The sequence below is a fragment of the Taudactylus pleione genome, unplaced genomic scaffold, assembly GCF_031769625.1.
Source record: "Taudactylus pleione unplaced genomic scaffold, aTauple2 ptg000556l, whole genome shotgun sequence".
Taxonomy (NCBI): domain Eukaryota; kingdom Metazoa; phylum Chordata; class Amphibia; order Anura; family Myobatrachidae; genus Taudactylus; species Taudactylus pleione.
Window position 1 is genome coordinate 6122932 of NW_028284958.1, and position 17044 is coordinate 6139975.

At 42.4% G+C, this 17044-nt stretch overlaps 1 protein-coding gene across 1 annotated transcript in view; it reads right to left on the reverse strand.

Annotated features, from left to right (window-relative positions):
- The window catches only part of AKAP13 (A-kinase anchoring protein 13), a 312402-nt gene that overhangs the window by 120871 nt on the left and 174487 nt on the right, over nucleotides 1–17044 (reverse strand). Inside the window, exons 8-9 of the mRNA XM_088452667.1 lie at nucleotides 6737–9359; nucleotides 2483–2559 (exon numbers count right to left, since the gene is read on the reverse strand). Of these exons, the coding sequence (XP_088308793.1) occupies nucleotides 2483–2559; nucleotides 6737–9359 (2700 nt within the window). The remainder of the gene's footprint in view (nucleotides 1–2482; nucleotides 2560–6736; nucleotides 9360–17044) is intronic.

Genomic DNA, 17044 nt, shown 5'->3' on the forward strand with positions numbered 1-17044 from the left:
ATGGTGGCTTTGAATATATAAGTAGAGTTTATGCTTCTGTTTTTTTATGAGAAATGTTTTCCTCGTTGCCAGAAAACAATGAACACAAGTTAACACCCTTGTGTTAGTCACCAAAATTACCTCTAGCAGGAGGCACCCATCAGCCATGTGCTGTTGTACAGTACACTGATAATGTACACTTACACAGGCATGATGTTACCAACACCAATAATTACAATGATACTTTAAAGGAGTTGTACGGTTTTGATAATGCAACACTAAAACCACTGCTAATAACACAATGTTTAACCTTAAAGAGGAAATAGCTGGTTATAAGGAAGACGCTATGGATAGAAAACTTCAGGCTACAAAGTACAATTAATGCACTGTATCTGGCTTATCACCATTATATACAACTTATGAAGTAGAGCAAAGTCTAGAAACTTTAAATTGCACAATTATGAATGCTATCTGTTATTACAAACTAATGCTGCATCTTATACTCACACGTGGAAATAACAGCTTTTTACAACCATTTGTAAAATCAGCATACCAGGAAACAATAGGAAGGTGGAAGGTAAATTAGTACTGCAGCTGAACAACCATTACTGCCATCTAGTCGCAGGTCCCGTTTGCCAGGGGGTCGTGTTGTGCCCCCTTCCCATGGCCTCTGCAACAAGTGTGACCGACCGTACACTCAGCACAATGTGCAGAGATATCTGCAGCTATATCTGCCATCGGCTGTGCTGTAAAGCTGACGTGATACGTCTTAACAACGTCGGTCAGAGATAACGTCTGTACACGGTGGCCGACAGGCATACAATATATCTGCCGTTCACCTGAACGCCCAATATATCGGTCCGTGTGTGCCAGCATATGACCGTGGTCTGCTGGTCATATCTGATCCTCATTATCTGGAATCCACATTAGAGATAAGTACAGGTTGGTCTCACCAATATCAGATCATCATTGACTGTTTAGGCTTTGATAACCAGTGGCGTAACTAGGGTATTTGGAGCCCAGGGCAAATTTGAAAAGGGAGCGCCCCCCGATGTGCGCGCGCACCTAAGGCGCGCATGGCGAAACCATGGGCGTGGTCACTTAAAAATGGGGCGTGTCAACATGACACACCCCTTTATTTTCACACTGAACATTCCTATCCATATGCACCTTGACCCCAGTAGTAACCCTTATACAGTACCCCCAGTATGGAGTTGTGGTCCCTCTTATGCAGGCCCATAGTAGTGCCCCTTATACAGTATCCCCAGTAGTGGTCCCCCCAAATGCAGTGCCCCATGTAGTGTTCCCCCTTATGCAGTGCCCCCAGTAGCAGTCCCCACAATGCAGTGTGCCCAGTAGCGGTATCCCCTTATGCAGTGCCCTTTATATGGTGCCTCCAGTAGTAATCCCCCCCCCTATGCAGTGCCCTTTATATAGTGCCCCCAGCAGTAGTCCCCCCCCCCATGCAGTTTTCCCAGTAGTGGTCCCCTTAAAAAGTGGGAGGCACATATAGAAACCATTGTAATTCCTACACCGTTCACCTGATTTGGATGTAATTACCCTCAAATTAAATCTGAAAGTCTGCATTTAAATCACATCTTGTTTGTTTCATTTCAAAGCCATTGTGGTGGCGAATAGAAGACAAAATATGAAAATTCTGTCAATGTCCCAAAATTTATGGACCTGACTGTATATATAAAAACATACTTACCTGAATCCACGCTGCTGCTGCTGCTCCGGTCCGCGACGCCGCTCCTGCCGCCGCCCGCCAGTCCTCCCGGGCTGGCGTGCTCAGCATTATGGGACAGACGTCATGACGTCAGTCCCATTACCCACTGCATGAGCCGGATGGAAGTCCGGCTCTTGCAGTGGGTGCTGCTGCAGTCAATGAGAGTCTATCTGACTCTCATTGGCTGCTGTTTAACACACTGCTGTTGGCTGCTGTTTAACACACGCATCGCCGCCAGCGCTGGCGGCGATGCGTGTGTTATGCACAGCCTGAGCCCGCCTCCTGGCACTATTTGGCAAGCGCTCAGGGGGAGGGAACGGGCTCAGGTGTGCAGCACAGGACCTGTGTAAATGTGTAGCGCCGACCGCAATCACTGCGGTCGGCGCTACACTTGTGGCTAACTAGCGCGGGCCGGACCATGGCCGGCGGCACCCCCCCGCGCCACCGGTCCCACGGCGCCCACCCCCGCGCCGCCGGTCCCACGGCGCCCAGGGCACGCACCCTGCCCGACCCCCCTAGTTACGCCACTGTTGATAACACATTAACAGTAATCGATAATATGGGACAACAGTAACTGAGTGTTCTCAAATGCAGATACCATCCTGCACATTTAAAAAAAAAAAAAAGTCCTGCTTTTGTAGAAAATGCCACCCCTGTACAACCTTGTCCTGCTAAACACTGACCAATGTTTTAATCAAGGGAACAATCTTTAGGTAAATTATTGAATAACATTTAAAATGCACTATTGATGAATGATACTAAAATGTCACTTACCATTTCTGTACTGGACTTCAACTGTAAGCGCATCACAAAATCCACTTCATCTTCAGCTTTCCCATCAAGACTTTCTGCTGAATCACAAAGGTGGAAACAAATTAAAGACCAAGAGAATGTATAACAGCCAGTTGTTACAGGTGTAACATGCAGAGGGCGTAACTACGTCCATAGTAATCCGAGCAACTGCTGTGCAGCAAAGCATCACAAGCTGCCCAACATCTGCACAAAAACAAATCAAAACCAGTAACAGCACAAGATGTACCTTAAATGACCAACCTAATATGGCTTCAAAATTCATTTATCCAGCCACTTATAAGATTTGGGCACCAAAGACAAAGGGAAACATCAGACACTGTGATGGGTATGACTTTATACAGTGCATAGAGGCCCATAACACAATTATGCTACTACTTGTCCCCAGCTAGGATATCTGTAATGTTTTGTAACTATAACTCTTATTGTGGTTGAGAGCCTTGGAAATCTGCACAAAATGCCATATGCACATAAAAGCAAGCACAGAGAAAAAGTGTGTAATACTGTATTCATGGGTTTCTCTTTAAATCCATAGTAATAATGATCCTACAGTTTCATATGTTGCAAAATCTGCAGACACATGTACAAGCCAATTCAGCCTCTGATCTTTCTTGGAAAGAAAATCTGTCTTGTCAACTGCCTAAAATACTGTACCCCATCCAAAGAAAATGCCTCACCCAGACATGTGGGGACTAACCTTTGTTGTTTAAAAGGAGACTTGTAACCTCCTACTCAATTATTACATAGTTTTGTCCTGACTTGTCTTTGCCCACCGAATGCTGGCAGAAGATCACCAAACACCAGGCGGCATGAATCGTTTGCGGAACTCCTACAAAACAATGACTTAGTAGCCTAACAAATGATAAAGAATCCATTGTGAGAAGTTTTTACAGATCGCTATCAATGTACTGTATAACAAAACATAGTGTAAAAACACCAATCTATAACCCAAGAAAAACAAAAAGGAGTTCACTTAGACATCCATTCTCCTGATAAAATACCACAATATATTCTCCAGGTAATATCATATTACACCAAAAATACCAAAATATTCCATACTATGCTCATTTCTTTCTAACTATATCAATATTGTTAAAGGATTCTTTTAAAACCCATCTGTAGATCTTCGCAAAAAAGAAAAGATAAACTACAAAAACACCAATATAATATAGAATGCCATGGCCTCACTTTACCAAACCTTTGTGAACCAATTGTCAGGTGTTATACATCTAGAGCTATGGAAATGTTGAGTGTCTATGGTACGGTCTTTCACAAAAAACGAGCAAGGAAAAAAAAAAAAAGTTCATGCATTCAGCCTGTGATGTATGAACTCAGGTATGTGCAACATTAATTATACTGTGTATGGACGTGACCGAGCAGCAATTATTGTACTGTTGGGCATGGGAAAACTTTCAGCATGCCTGAAGGATACGATAATTGCTGCTTGGATCTAACAGCAGATATAGGGGCTAATTCAGAGTTGTGCGCTAAGCTGTTGGACAGCGAACATCGCCGACTGTGGCGAGTGATTCACGGTCTGCTGCCATTTGTGGGCAGTGAGGGGTTGGCATCGGACTCAGTTTCTATAAATTGGAGGCATGGTTGGGAGGGAGGGGAGGCCAGGAACTCTGTCGGCTGACAAGAGACTTCCTGACCTCTTTTGAGCAACTGCGCTCGGTGGCTTGAATGACCCCATGGTCATTCATGCCATCAGATGACCACGCAGATGTTCTGATGCTGCGTCCATGAACACAGCTCTGAAAAGGCATGCTGGAGGCGTGATGCCTCCGGCTGCATTACCATAATAGTGCTATTTCAGCTGCTAATATGGAAGCAATAGCGTCAGACCTTGAATCACCCCTATATTCACCAACAGACACAAAGACCAATTACCTGAAAGTGGCAATGTTAGATAAGTGGCCTGTGTGATAGCGAGTTTTATCTCCAGGTGTATGGCCAGCATTTGCAGTAGAAAAGACTGCCCTAGGTCCATGGCCACAAAGTCAGAGACTGGTCAAAATTCCTGTGTATGGTGCAAAACTGTACACTACCCTGATCAAGTCAAGACATGCCTCTGAGAAATTCTGTCACCCGAAAACCGCATTACCCTGTAAATATAGCTTTAGGGTGTTCCCTTTTGGTCCATTCAACCAGCCTGTTTAACAAACAACAGAATCTGTCCGATTTGGCTGTCTATAGGTGTGGAATGGCCATACTGTAGCCTGCATGGGGTTTCTGTAAACCAAAAGTGAGGTCTCCCAAGCCAGTAAGCAACTACTTGCAATGTGGGTTCAGCAAGAGAATTAAAATTGGGTCAGGCAACACTAGAGACTTATGCTGGATACACACTGAGACGATGGATCGGTCTACAGACCGATCTGCCGACAGAGCAGCCGATTGGTAAGATATACACACTTACTAATCGGCTGTCTGGGCTGACATCACAACTGGGCAGGCATTAAAATTTGCCCACCCAGTTGAGATGTCAGTGTGGGCGGTCCCCGCAGAAGGTGTATGCGTGGCTGGCGGGTCACCAGTACACATGCACCCATTTTCCTTTCAGATATATCGTCATCCGTTGTACTGCAGGGCCGACCTGATATGTCGATGAACGTTGTCGTTCACAGACATATTGGGTGTACACACTCACGATATATCGTTCAGAGATTGAAGGAACAATATATCGACAAGTGTGTACCCAGCATAAGTTTGAAGTCTATGTACTTATACAGTATCTTTTTTTATGCAGATTTCTTACAGTAGGCTACATGAACATTTAGTGTATGTTGGGTCTGTAATCTCTACATTAATATATGTAGGAATGTGTGTGCGCCTTAAGGAACAAATAGAACACGGATTAATAATGAATTTGTCCAGACAATTAGAAGATTTGGAAAAAAATAAGAATTAAATTAAAGTATATATAGTTCAGACACTAATAAATGATGATGATGATTGTGTGTGGGCCTATAAATATCTATACACACACACAAAGAAGCAGTACTAGTATTTGTACCAAATGTATGTCTATTGGCAGCTGATAAATCATTTTATTACACACCAGTTAATAACTATGTATGCTGGTTTTATTATCACTCCTGTGAAAAGAGTTCCGACCGATCATTCCCCAACAACATAAAACCTACTGTACAAGCCCTGAAATTTTTTACACTCCCACGTTTAATAGAATACATATATTTAAATCAGTATAAAATTACAAATGGTCAATAAATATCACAAATAAACTAAACACTTGTAAAAGGTTTTATGAAAACAAATAACCGGGATACAATTTAGTGTTGAACTTAATTATTTATCTTGGTACAATAAGCTTACTCTAATATTAATACTGCTTGTGAGTATTTTCTATTCATGGGCTGTTTAAATGTCACCTGCAAATTAAAGCACACATCTGATAGCAGGTGTACAATTAATCACTGCCTACAAAACAGTAGTCAGACCAGCTAAGCCAGAGGAAAAAAAGGAGCCAGCGGCAATTATCTCTGCCAGGTGTCAGCTTTCAGCCACTCCTATATAAAGCTATATTGTCATCCCTACTACTCCTTAACAGAACAACACTGCATTAGGTAGAGCATTTTTAGGCTCTCATGAAAACTAACCATTTTAGGTTAAAATTCCTAGTACTGTTACTGTACAGTGTTTGCCTGAATATTAAACATTTGGTTGTAAGAGTATACTGTTGTGATATACTGTATCAAAGATGTGACAACATGGCAGTGGTACAGTTAATGTGTAGTGTATGGATGTTTAGTTAGAATTTCAGATAATCACATTGTATCAATAAATACCACAACAGGAATAGAAAGGATGTTCTGTCATTCTATATAACATTAAACATTATGACTAGTAACATACAAAAAAAATAATAATGAAAAGAAAAAAATCAGAGCCAGTAAAACTACAGTTCATCAATAATAAAATTGGGTGAGAGGAGATCAACTCTGGCAACAGATTACACATTTTTGTGATTCACTTTCTTAAATTAAAATGTACATACTGGTAATTTTACAGCTGTTACAGGATGTAACAAACCACAGGAAGTGTAAACCGACATGAGCACTACAGCCTTATTGTACAGTCTAGTAATTATTATTCCTTGTGCAGGCAACTCAGGACTTGAGAAAAAAATAGAAACATAAACGGTTCTACAATGACTTCGATTAGAGGTAAAATTGAAAAGACAAGAATACAATTTACCTGAGACGATCTCTGTGTCAGATAGGCTGGGGCATAGAGTCTCCTCCAAGTTTACAGATAAATCCAAACCAGAGTCTTCCTCTTTTAGCACATGAGAACGGTCACCTGCATCCTGCACATAATCCTCTCTATCGTGAAGGGTCTCTGGCCGTTGAACATTGGGTGGCTGAGGGCTTTCGCTCACCATTATGCCAGAACCTGCAGTCTCCTCCATAGATAAAGCTCCATTAAAACCTATCAAAGCACTGTCGAGTGCAGCCACCTCTTCATCGTCACATAGGCAATCAATTGCATTTGAAAATGGATCCAGTGCTTTTCCAGCACACTCTTCATCTGATGCCTCGGACTTCTCTGAATCACTAAGGGCAGAGGAACTCTCACTTTCACTGCTTCTTGATGCAGTGTCTGAACTGGAGTCACCATTGGCTATGGACTCCTCTGCTATAGGATGGAGAGATGCTCTGGAGACTTTTAACACTTCGGAATCTTCATCACCTATGTCATACTCTACATTTGACTCCTTGACAACCTCCTCAGGCTCCTCCTTATCACAAGCAATGACACAAGCTTCTCTATCCAACATGTCTTGTGGGGAATTTGCCAGAGTTTCCTTTTCAACCATGACTCCTGTGTTGACTTCACACACTGAACTCACAGAACGTTTCTGCTCAGGTAAGTTATCAGGTGTTGCAATTTCCTTAAGACCTGTGACAGGTTTTACTTCTTGTTCCACCAGTGGTAGGCTGTAATCCCCATCATCAGTGTTTGGTTCAATACACTGATCCAAAATTGTCAGGTGTTCAATAACTTCTTGTAGAGCTTGGGTATCCGTTTCACTGTGCATCAAACTGAGTCCACCTTCTTCCTCGTTAGTGATCAGGGGTAGCTCAGAACCTGTAAACTGGTTTGGTTGGCAAGTTGTAGTCACAGCAGCCTCCTGCATTTTAGTACTTGCATCACTGAGAACGGATTCCTCTGTTAATACTTCCTGGTTTTTCAGGCCTTCATAATTATTAAACAGAGAGGGAGTGTCAGAGTCTTTAGTCAACGCACCTTCAGCACACAGTAATATTTCTTTATCCTTGTGTAGTGGTTCTCTTTGTCCAGCAGGTGGAAGCTGGTCACCAGTACCTGAGATCTGCTGCTGTTCGTTTGCAGTAAGAGCAAGTGCTGTTTGGATTATTGAATCTATCAATTCGGCTATGCATGCTTCCACGCTAGGCTCAATAGGCAGGCTTTGTACAGTTTGCTCGTCTACATTGGTTTCTGCTAGAGAATCAGCGGCTGCCTCATCTTCTTTATTTTCTGTTTCATTGTGACAAGGCAATAAGAGAGGCTCTTCGGACTGTGCAGTTTCAGAGCAATTATTAGTTGGTATTTCTAGTGTTAGTCTATTTTCACCTATCACATTTTCTAATGTAGCAACAGGGGACTCCACTGCATTGTGTAAGTAATCACTGTATTCTGCACTTGTGTTTTCCTTAACAGGAAAATACAACACGTCCTTTTGATGTTTACTGTCCGTATTCACACAAGTTTCTGTGCAGCCTCTTTCTGTAACAGCTGAATTCTCATTAGCGATTACTTCAGATTCTTTCAAACTTGCACTGACTGCTGTTGTAACCACATTTTCAGAAACTGGGGGAAGTTGGGCTTCACTTCCTTCTACTAACGGCAAAACACTATCAATAGATCTGTCCCCCTCCATGCCTGGGTTTGTTTCGCCACCAGTCAGTATTAAATGGTCAGCAAACTTTTCAAAACTTTTGTCTTGTAGGGTTATCTCACTCGGTTCACTTTGTTTAGAGTCCCGTGTCTCACTGCAGCTCAAACCGAGTGGCTGTCCTGATTCCACGTCACACAGCGCTGCTTCAGCTTGAAGACTTAGACTAAGCACTTCTTGGCTCAAGTGGTTACTATTAGTAATGACAGGATGACTGTCATGAACTAGTGCTGCTATTAAACCAGTTTCCTGTTCACTACTCCCTGCATTATGCAGTGTCTCAATGGTGCTTGCTGCACTGGTACAATAACAATACATAGCCTGCCCCATTTCCTCACTGACGTGTTGGGTGAGATCAGTGGCTTTGTGTGGAGCTTCCTTAAGTAGAACGTCTGTAGTTGTTTTCTCTGTAGCAGTTATCATTTCCTTACCCCTGTTATTTTTCATACACAGGTCTTTGTGGTCCAAAACAATTCCAGTTGAATTCATTCCAGTTTCCAGAGTTAGATTTCCACCGTACAGAAGCGTTTCGGCAGCCTGCACATCAGGGGAACAGCTAGGCATCTGCTGGTTTGTAACAAATGTATTCTGTGCCTCTACAATGAGTACATTGCCCTCCTTTTCCTCTTTGGTTTCTACATCGTTACTTTTACTCGCAGCATCCACACCCACAGTTTCCACCTCATTGTCATATTCAACGCAAAGCTCCACGACGCCGTCACCCAGGCAGCCCGCCTCACTGAATACGGCCACTGCAGGTTTCTCTCCGCAGTCAGGGTTGCTATGTAAATCTGTCGGGGAGTCTAGGGTTTTATCAGTGTCAGGTTTCTCTACATCCTGGTGACATAAATCAGCAGTCTCTTCAAATGCTGGTTCCTGTTCTGTCTTTACACTTGTGCCCTGAAACAATAGAAAACTAGATTAATGGCCGAATACAATGGACAAAACGTCATAATGAACATTATATCCAATATCCACTAATAAAAAAAAATTATTGTCATCATTCTAATCTCTTGATAAAAATGTACATGGAGGAAGCAATATTCCATGGTACTCCCCACAATGTTTTGTCTGCCAGGTACAATATCTTCTTGCATATTGATTGGCGCGCGTAAAAGCAGAACACAGAGATAGACAAAAAAACTTGTATGCTTGTGAATAATACCTTCACATTGGATCATTTAGCACCTTAAGAAGTTTTCTTTTTCTATTATGCTGATTGATCACTTTAAAAGAACTTGAGAACAAGGAAGTTTACTGTAACATGCATTATACAACACTTCTAACGCAGACACAGGGGGCTGATGCAGGGTAGGAAGTATACTGGGCATAAATTACACAAGGGAAACATGCACAGAAAAATAGCATATTTCCCCCCCGTAAGCATCTCTGTACACATCTGCCTGATCACATATGTATCTGGTTTGCTGGTAACTAGTTAGATTCATTAGTGTGTACTTCTAGCAGCCCTATCGCTTATGTGCTGGTATGCATGGCACACTTTTGCGTGAACAGGCACTCACTGAACCTTGTCTACGTGAGAAGACTCCGTAAAGCCCCAAGCTTTACTTCTTCAGTTGTAAGGGATATATACACTCAAAATGTGTATAAACCTGCAAAGCTGCGCAGTTTCCATGCAAGATACATTACGCAAAATTGTGTACGTTCAACTCTGCATCAGCCCTATTATGACTACATTAGTATAATCAACCTTAAGGATATCGCAGTTGCTTATGGACTGCTTGTTAGACTAACATCACATGGGCAATCTAAAAAGCTGTACTTTTTCAGACAGAAAGATGTAGAGTATTGGAGAAGAGTCTGATTAACAACAGGGCAGTCGGGGTGGTCGCCTAGGGGCCCACACACATGAGGGAGGGGGGCCTACACATAGCTACATCACCTGTGGGGAGCACTGTAGCATATGTGAGCTAGGGTTTCTGCATGGCATAATGTGAAATAAGGGCACTACAATGTGTTAAAACATGTATGTTGTGCTGGGAATATTTACAAATTATACTTATTCATAACATTGCCAGCACATCTTATTGACAATTTTATTTGTAGAGCCCCCAAAAAACCTTATTCTGTGCCTGTATCGGAGCATTGTAATAATACAGGCAGAAATATGTTCCTGTATCACAAAAAAAACAACAGACTTAATAATGTTCAGTCAGCACCTGATATCAGGGGTGTTTCTAGTGAGGAGGGGGCCTCATGTGCAGTCTCCGTCACGGGCCCCCTCCTCTCCGTTTGGCAGTGCTCTGAGCGGCCAATGCCGTAGGTATAGACTCTGGGTACTAGAGTGTGCCCAGAGTCTTTAGCGCATGCACAGGTCACCGGGAAAATGGGCACGCAAACAAAGGGAAAATGGCCATTTTCCAGACGTTTTTACAGCGCCGGACCCCCGTGCCGACGTGAGACTCTGGAGAGGTAAGTATATTATGGGTGCAGGGTGTGCGGTGCGGTGCCCCCCTGGACTCAAGGGGCCCGTGTGCCCCGCACCCATTATAGATACGCCCCTGCCTGATATTAATTCACAGAAGAGGAGCCAAGAGTTTAAATGGACATATCCAAAAGTAAAAACACATTGTCTACAATGTACTGGTCTACATAATGTACAAAACCCGATATTTTATTTCTATAAATATTACATACTGTACAGATTTTTTTTCTAGTTCTGACAAGTTCTCTCCTGTCTTACAATTACTGGTAAATATTTATATCAGACAGTGTCGTAACTATGGTATTTGGAGCCCAGGGCAAGGAAAAAAAAACAAAAAACAGAGTGTCCACTCACTGCAAAATGGGGCATGGCAAAATGACACCACCGTTTCTCGTCACTCTGGGAACATTCCTTTCCATATGCACTTTAATGCCCTCAGTAGTAGTGCGCCTCTTGCAATGCCCACTGTAGTAGTGCCCCTTATACAATGTCCCCAGTAGCAGTGCCCCCAGCAGTGCACCCTTACACAGTGCCCCCAGTAGTGCACCCTTATACAGTGCCCCCCCGTAGTGCACCCTTATATAGTCCCCCTTATACAGTCCACCTAGTGCCCCCTATACAGTGCCCCCCCGTAGTGCACCTTTATACATTGCCCCAGGTACTGATTCCCCTATACAGTGCCCCCCCTGTAGTGCACCCTTATACAGTGCACTAAGGGTGTGCCCTCTGTAGTACACCCTTATACAGTGCCCCCCATAGTGCACCCTTATATAGTGCCCCCTTATACAGTCCACCTAGTAGTGCCCCTTATACAGTGCCCCCCCCCGTAGTGCACCCTTATACATTGCCCCCGGTACTGGTCCCCCTTCACAGTGCCCCCCTGTAGTGTCCACTGTAGTACACCCTTATACAGTGCCACAAGTAGTTCACCCTTATACAGTGGCCCCCCGTAGTGCACCATTATACAGTGCCCCCCCCGTAGTGCACCCTTATACAGTGCCCCCCCGTAGTGCACCCTTATACAGTGCCCCCCCGTAGTGCACCCTTATACAGTGCCCCCCCAGTAGTGCACCCTTATACATTGCCCCCCCCCCATAGTGCACCCTTATACATTGCCCCCCCCGGTACTGGTCCCCCTATACAGTGCCCCTCCCCGTAGTGCACCCTTATACAGTGCCCCCGATTCAGTGCCCCCTGTAATACACCCTTATTCAGTGCCCCCGATTCAGTGCCCCCTGTAATACACCCTTATACAGTGCCCCCAGTAGTGGTCCCCCTCTGCAATGTCCCTTATACAGTGCCCCCAGAGTGGTCCCCCTTATACAAGTGTACTACCCGGCGCTGGTGTGTTTGTTACTGTCAAGTGAGGACTGCAGCGTAACCCAACACACACACAGGGGAAAACAAAAATAGTGCCGTAGGATTGGAATAGAGGTCCCTCTGTCTTGGACCCTAGCATCTTCAGAGCACACGGTGTGCTCAGCTCACACTCCTTTGGTGCGAGTGCTTTTACAACTGCAGTGCAAACTTCAGCACTTTATGAAAAAACCAGTGTCGTCCTCCCCTGTAATAGGGTAGAGATAAGAACCACTTCGACACAAGTGTCTGGAAAAGGGAAAAGTTGCTGGATGGTAATATAACCTGTTTTCCTTGCAATACTAATTTAAAGTGACTGGACTTATATTTATCTCTCTAACATTACTAACTGGTATGCTTTGCTGCTACTAATATTCATAATCCAAATCTGCTTTTTTGCATCAATATCAGCTGTGACTGGACCTTTTGCTGCAGATTAAGTGCTTACCCTGCTGCTATATTGTGTTTACTGAGAGCAGGAAATTGTACTTACCTGTTAACACTTACAATGATTCACGGATCCGGCTGAAGCATGTATTTCCATGTGGCCAAAAGGCTTTTTATTTTGCTATTATTTTTCACTGCGTACCATGGTACATTTTAACTTCTAATGTATTTTTATTGACTGTTGATTAAATTGTTTATTCTCAAACCAGCAGCCGTATTAGTGCTCCCATTACATTTTCCTTTTTCTATAAAGTGCATACAAAATGTCAGATATAAAATACAAAAATTGTTATTTGGCATGAGATAAAACAAATGAAGTAAGTATGTTGATCACCAGGATATAAAGAGTTTTCTTATGAATATACAGTACAGTTCATGGATTATGGATGACCCTTGGGGGAGGAAGATCCCGATAATTAGTCCAAATCCTGTATTAGCATGCCATGTTGTTTCTTTTATGAGGGCTCCAAGGGTTAAAAAATGACTGTAGTGGAGGATCCTGGTGTTCGCATCTACGTAATAATAGCTATTAAGAGAATGTAATTTTCTGGTATTTTTAGGGGTAGTGCCGTCTGGGCAGTCCAGCTAACCCAAATGCTGTAATCCTATGTTGTGTGTGCAAGGGAGAATGGCCCCAGTCTGTGGTCAGCAGGTGTGAGCCCCATTGGTGGAAGTGGGAGCTCCTTACCCTCCTACTGTGTGTAGGTTGTCCGGGTGGTTTCGCGTACAGTAGCAGTCAGCGGGGTTTCTAAGGTGGGCGCTGTTCTCTCCGCTGCCCAGCGTCTACCCGATGTCCTGAAACAGAGGGGGCGTACCCAACGCGTTTCGCTTGTCCAGCAGTGACAGGCTTCGTCAGGGCTTTAGGTCCATGGAGCGTCCTCAAGTCTTCCTTATGAGGTTTTGTTAGTGCTCCGCCTTGAGTTGGTGGATACTCTGGTTGTCACGGATACTTGGGAGGAGGTGCTGTAGTTGATTGTAACGTGGGATTCGGAGGAGATGCTTTTAATCAGCGGTGGACGGAGAAAGTTTCACACTTGTTGTGTATGAATGTTTTTGTGGAACGTGCAAGCCGTATATCATGGATACACTTAAAACAAAAGTCTGGTGTATCAAAAGATACAATATAAACGAGAGCCTAATACAGGTTGAGTCTCCCATATCCAAATATTCCGAAATACGGAATATTCCGAAATACGGAATATTTTTAGCATGACTGAGAAAGTGAAACCTTTGTTTTCTGATGGTTTAATGTACACAAACTTTGTTTAAAGCACAAATTATTAAAAATAGTGTATAACATAACCGTCAGGCTGTGTTTATAAGGTGTATATGAAACATAAATGAATTTCATGTATTTACGCACACTTTTTTTGATGCACAAAATTATTAAAAATATAGTATAAAATGACCTTCAGGCTATGTGTATAAGATGTATATAACACATAAATGCATTCTGTGTTTAGATGTGGGTCCCATTCCCAAGATATTTCATTATTTTATGCAAATATTCCAAAATACGGAATATTCCGTTATCCAAAATACCCCTGGTCCCAAGCATTTTGGATATGGGAGACTCAACCTGTAAATACTGGAATTGGTAAAATTCAGTCAACTGGAAGGCAGTATAACTGTAATGTTGTATTAAAGAGATGAGGATAGTGTAGAATATGAGAATGTACTATCCTAGTATGATTTCTCTACCTACAAAAAGATGTGTTGGGGTAACTTCAGTTGCATGTGCATATAGAAGATGAGAATGAGATATAAGAATGATCCTTCCTAGTGTGATATCTATGCATATAAAATGTGCTGAGGTGGAATTAGGTCACATATGTATGGTCAATTGGAACTGTAGGAGCTTGAATGGATGTTTTTATAACCAGTTAATATGTGTTTTAGAACTGTGAATGTGGTAGAGGGTGGTGTTCCCAAACTGAACCTGGATTTGGTATGTGATCTCATTCTTATTTGGATTCCACAACTTTTGTCTCCTTGTCTTTACATTCTTCACTGGTTGTCTGACTTTCGGGTCGTGGTGCCTTAGGGAGTCAGGGCAGAATTTCCAGTGGGGTTAATCTACATAACCTGATGTTCTTGGGGGGTCTCCCAACCCAGTACTGGTCAGGCCCATCCCTGTTTAGCTTCCAAGGACCCTCCACTGCAGTCATTTTTTAACCCTTGGAGTCCTCATCAAAGAAACATGGCATTCTAATACAGGATTTGGACTAATTATAGGGATCTTCCTGCCACAGGGGTCATCCATAATCAATAAACTATACTGTATATTCATGAGAAAACTTTATATCCTGGTGATCAACATACATACTTCATTTGTTTTATCTCATGCCAAATAAAATGATTTATGTATTTTATATCTGACATTTTGTATGCACTTTATACCTGATATTTTTATTATCTCAATCTATGTATTCTACATTTTTTATTTTATCAATACATTTGTTTCTATCAACCATATTAAATTGTACATTCTTTTAATTTTAATTAGTAGCTGTGACTTTTTAGATTGCGCCATTATAGTACACATGTCCATATTTCATAAACACGGGCATTGCTGTTCTAACTGAACATTAACAGAAGTGCCACTTGTTCTAGAATTAAAACTACTTTCAACAATCACAGTGTGGGCAGCTTCTATGAGCCTTTGATGAAGTTTATTAAACAATGTTTATCAAGTGTACTCACTACAAATTAATCAAAACTTTCCTCACTTTTTTTTCTTTTACTCCTAAAACAGGCCAATAAATAAATAGGCATGCCACTACAGAAAAGTTTTCATTAGTTACCTGAAGTGGAAAAGCCACACATCTACCAAACTTTTATGCAACTGTCCAACTTGTACTCATGTATGTCACACATCTAACCAACTTTTCCATCATACCAGCAAACATCCCTCCAACTGAATGATTCTGACGTCACAGAAGTGGCCACTGTCCACATACATGTACACTGAAGTGTCAAAAGTCATGGGATAAAGCTCTAGTATTGTGTAGGATACTCTCCAGCCTGGCAAAGTGCAGCAACTCTACGTGGCATCGATTCCATAAGTGGACAGTTGACCTCTGGAGAAAGGTAGACCCATGCCATCTGTACAACTTGAGACAGATGACATGGTGCATTATCCTGCATGAATAATCCATTATTGTGCGGTATATGAAGTCCATGAAGGGCTGCAAACGGTCATCAAGCAATGCAACATAGCGGTTCCTGGTCAATGACATGCTCAGGCAGACCATTGGACCCAAACCATGCCAGGTGAACACACCATTAAGGAACTATCACCACCAGCCTGCACGGTGCCTTGTTGACAACTGGAGTCCATGCCACACCCGTACCCTACCATCAGCCCAAAACAACTGGAACTATGACTCATCGGACCACGCCACATGACAGCTGAACTGACCTTCAGGATATGGGTTTGGAACCTCCTGCATTAAATCTGGATGTGATTTGAGCCAAATCAATGAACGACGGCCTGAAACAACGGATTGGTGGTCAATATGCAATGTGTATGATATATCGTGCCGTTCCACGTTGGGGTTATATATCGTATGGTGTAAGCTTTAGTTGGCAATCACGAATATCACACAGCCGTCAACTAGGTGGCACTCTGGGCATCAGTACACTAACCCCAATTAACAGGTTTCATGCTGTTCAAGATTTTCCTCATAACTAAGTTATCATTTAAAAAGATGTTGCTTAAGGTCTCCAATGCAAATAATCTACTATATAAAAGCGAAAATTTGTCCTTCTGTCTTTCTATACAAGCCACGATCGTGAAATTTTACATACGAGCGTATTAAAACATGGCGGAGGCAACTAAAATAATTTGAAATCTTAATTAATTACTGTTTTTTTAATTCATGAAAAACCACAATTTTTGCATAGCATTCGCCCTCTACAGGTCAGGTACGGAATTACAAAAGGATTTAGCTTATCTACTATTTTTTCTTTTCCATCTTCTCTACTATATCAAAGCGAAAATTTGTCCTTCTGTCTTTCTATACAAATCCACAGTTTACAAGCGAAGATCGTGACAATTTACATACGAGCATATTAAAACACGGTGGAGGCAACTAAAAAATTGTTAAATCTAAATTACTGTTAATTTTGAATAATTTTAAAAAATTTTTGCTGTACGCTCATTGTGGGGCCTCACGGCATATGGGTAGGGCCTCGGAGCAAGCATTTTGTGTTGTCATGTTTTGTCATGATCTTAATGTCGAAGAGAGCTTTAGCAGGCTTTGCCAGCATTCTCAGCTCTCTGACTATACCAAATTACGCAACAACATTTACTTTCTTCCAACTGTGTCAAAAT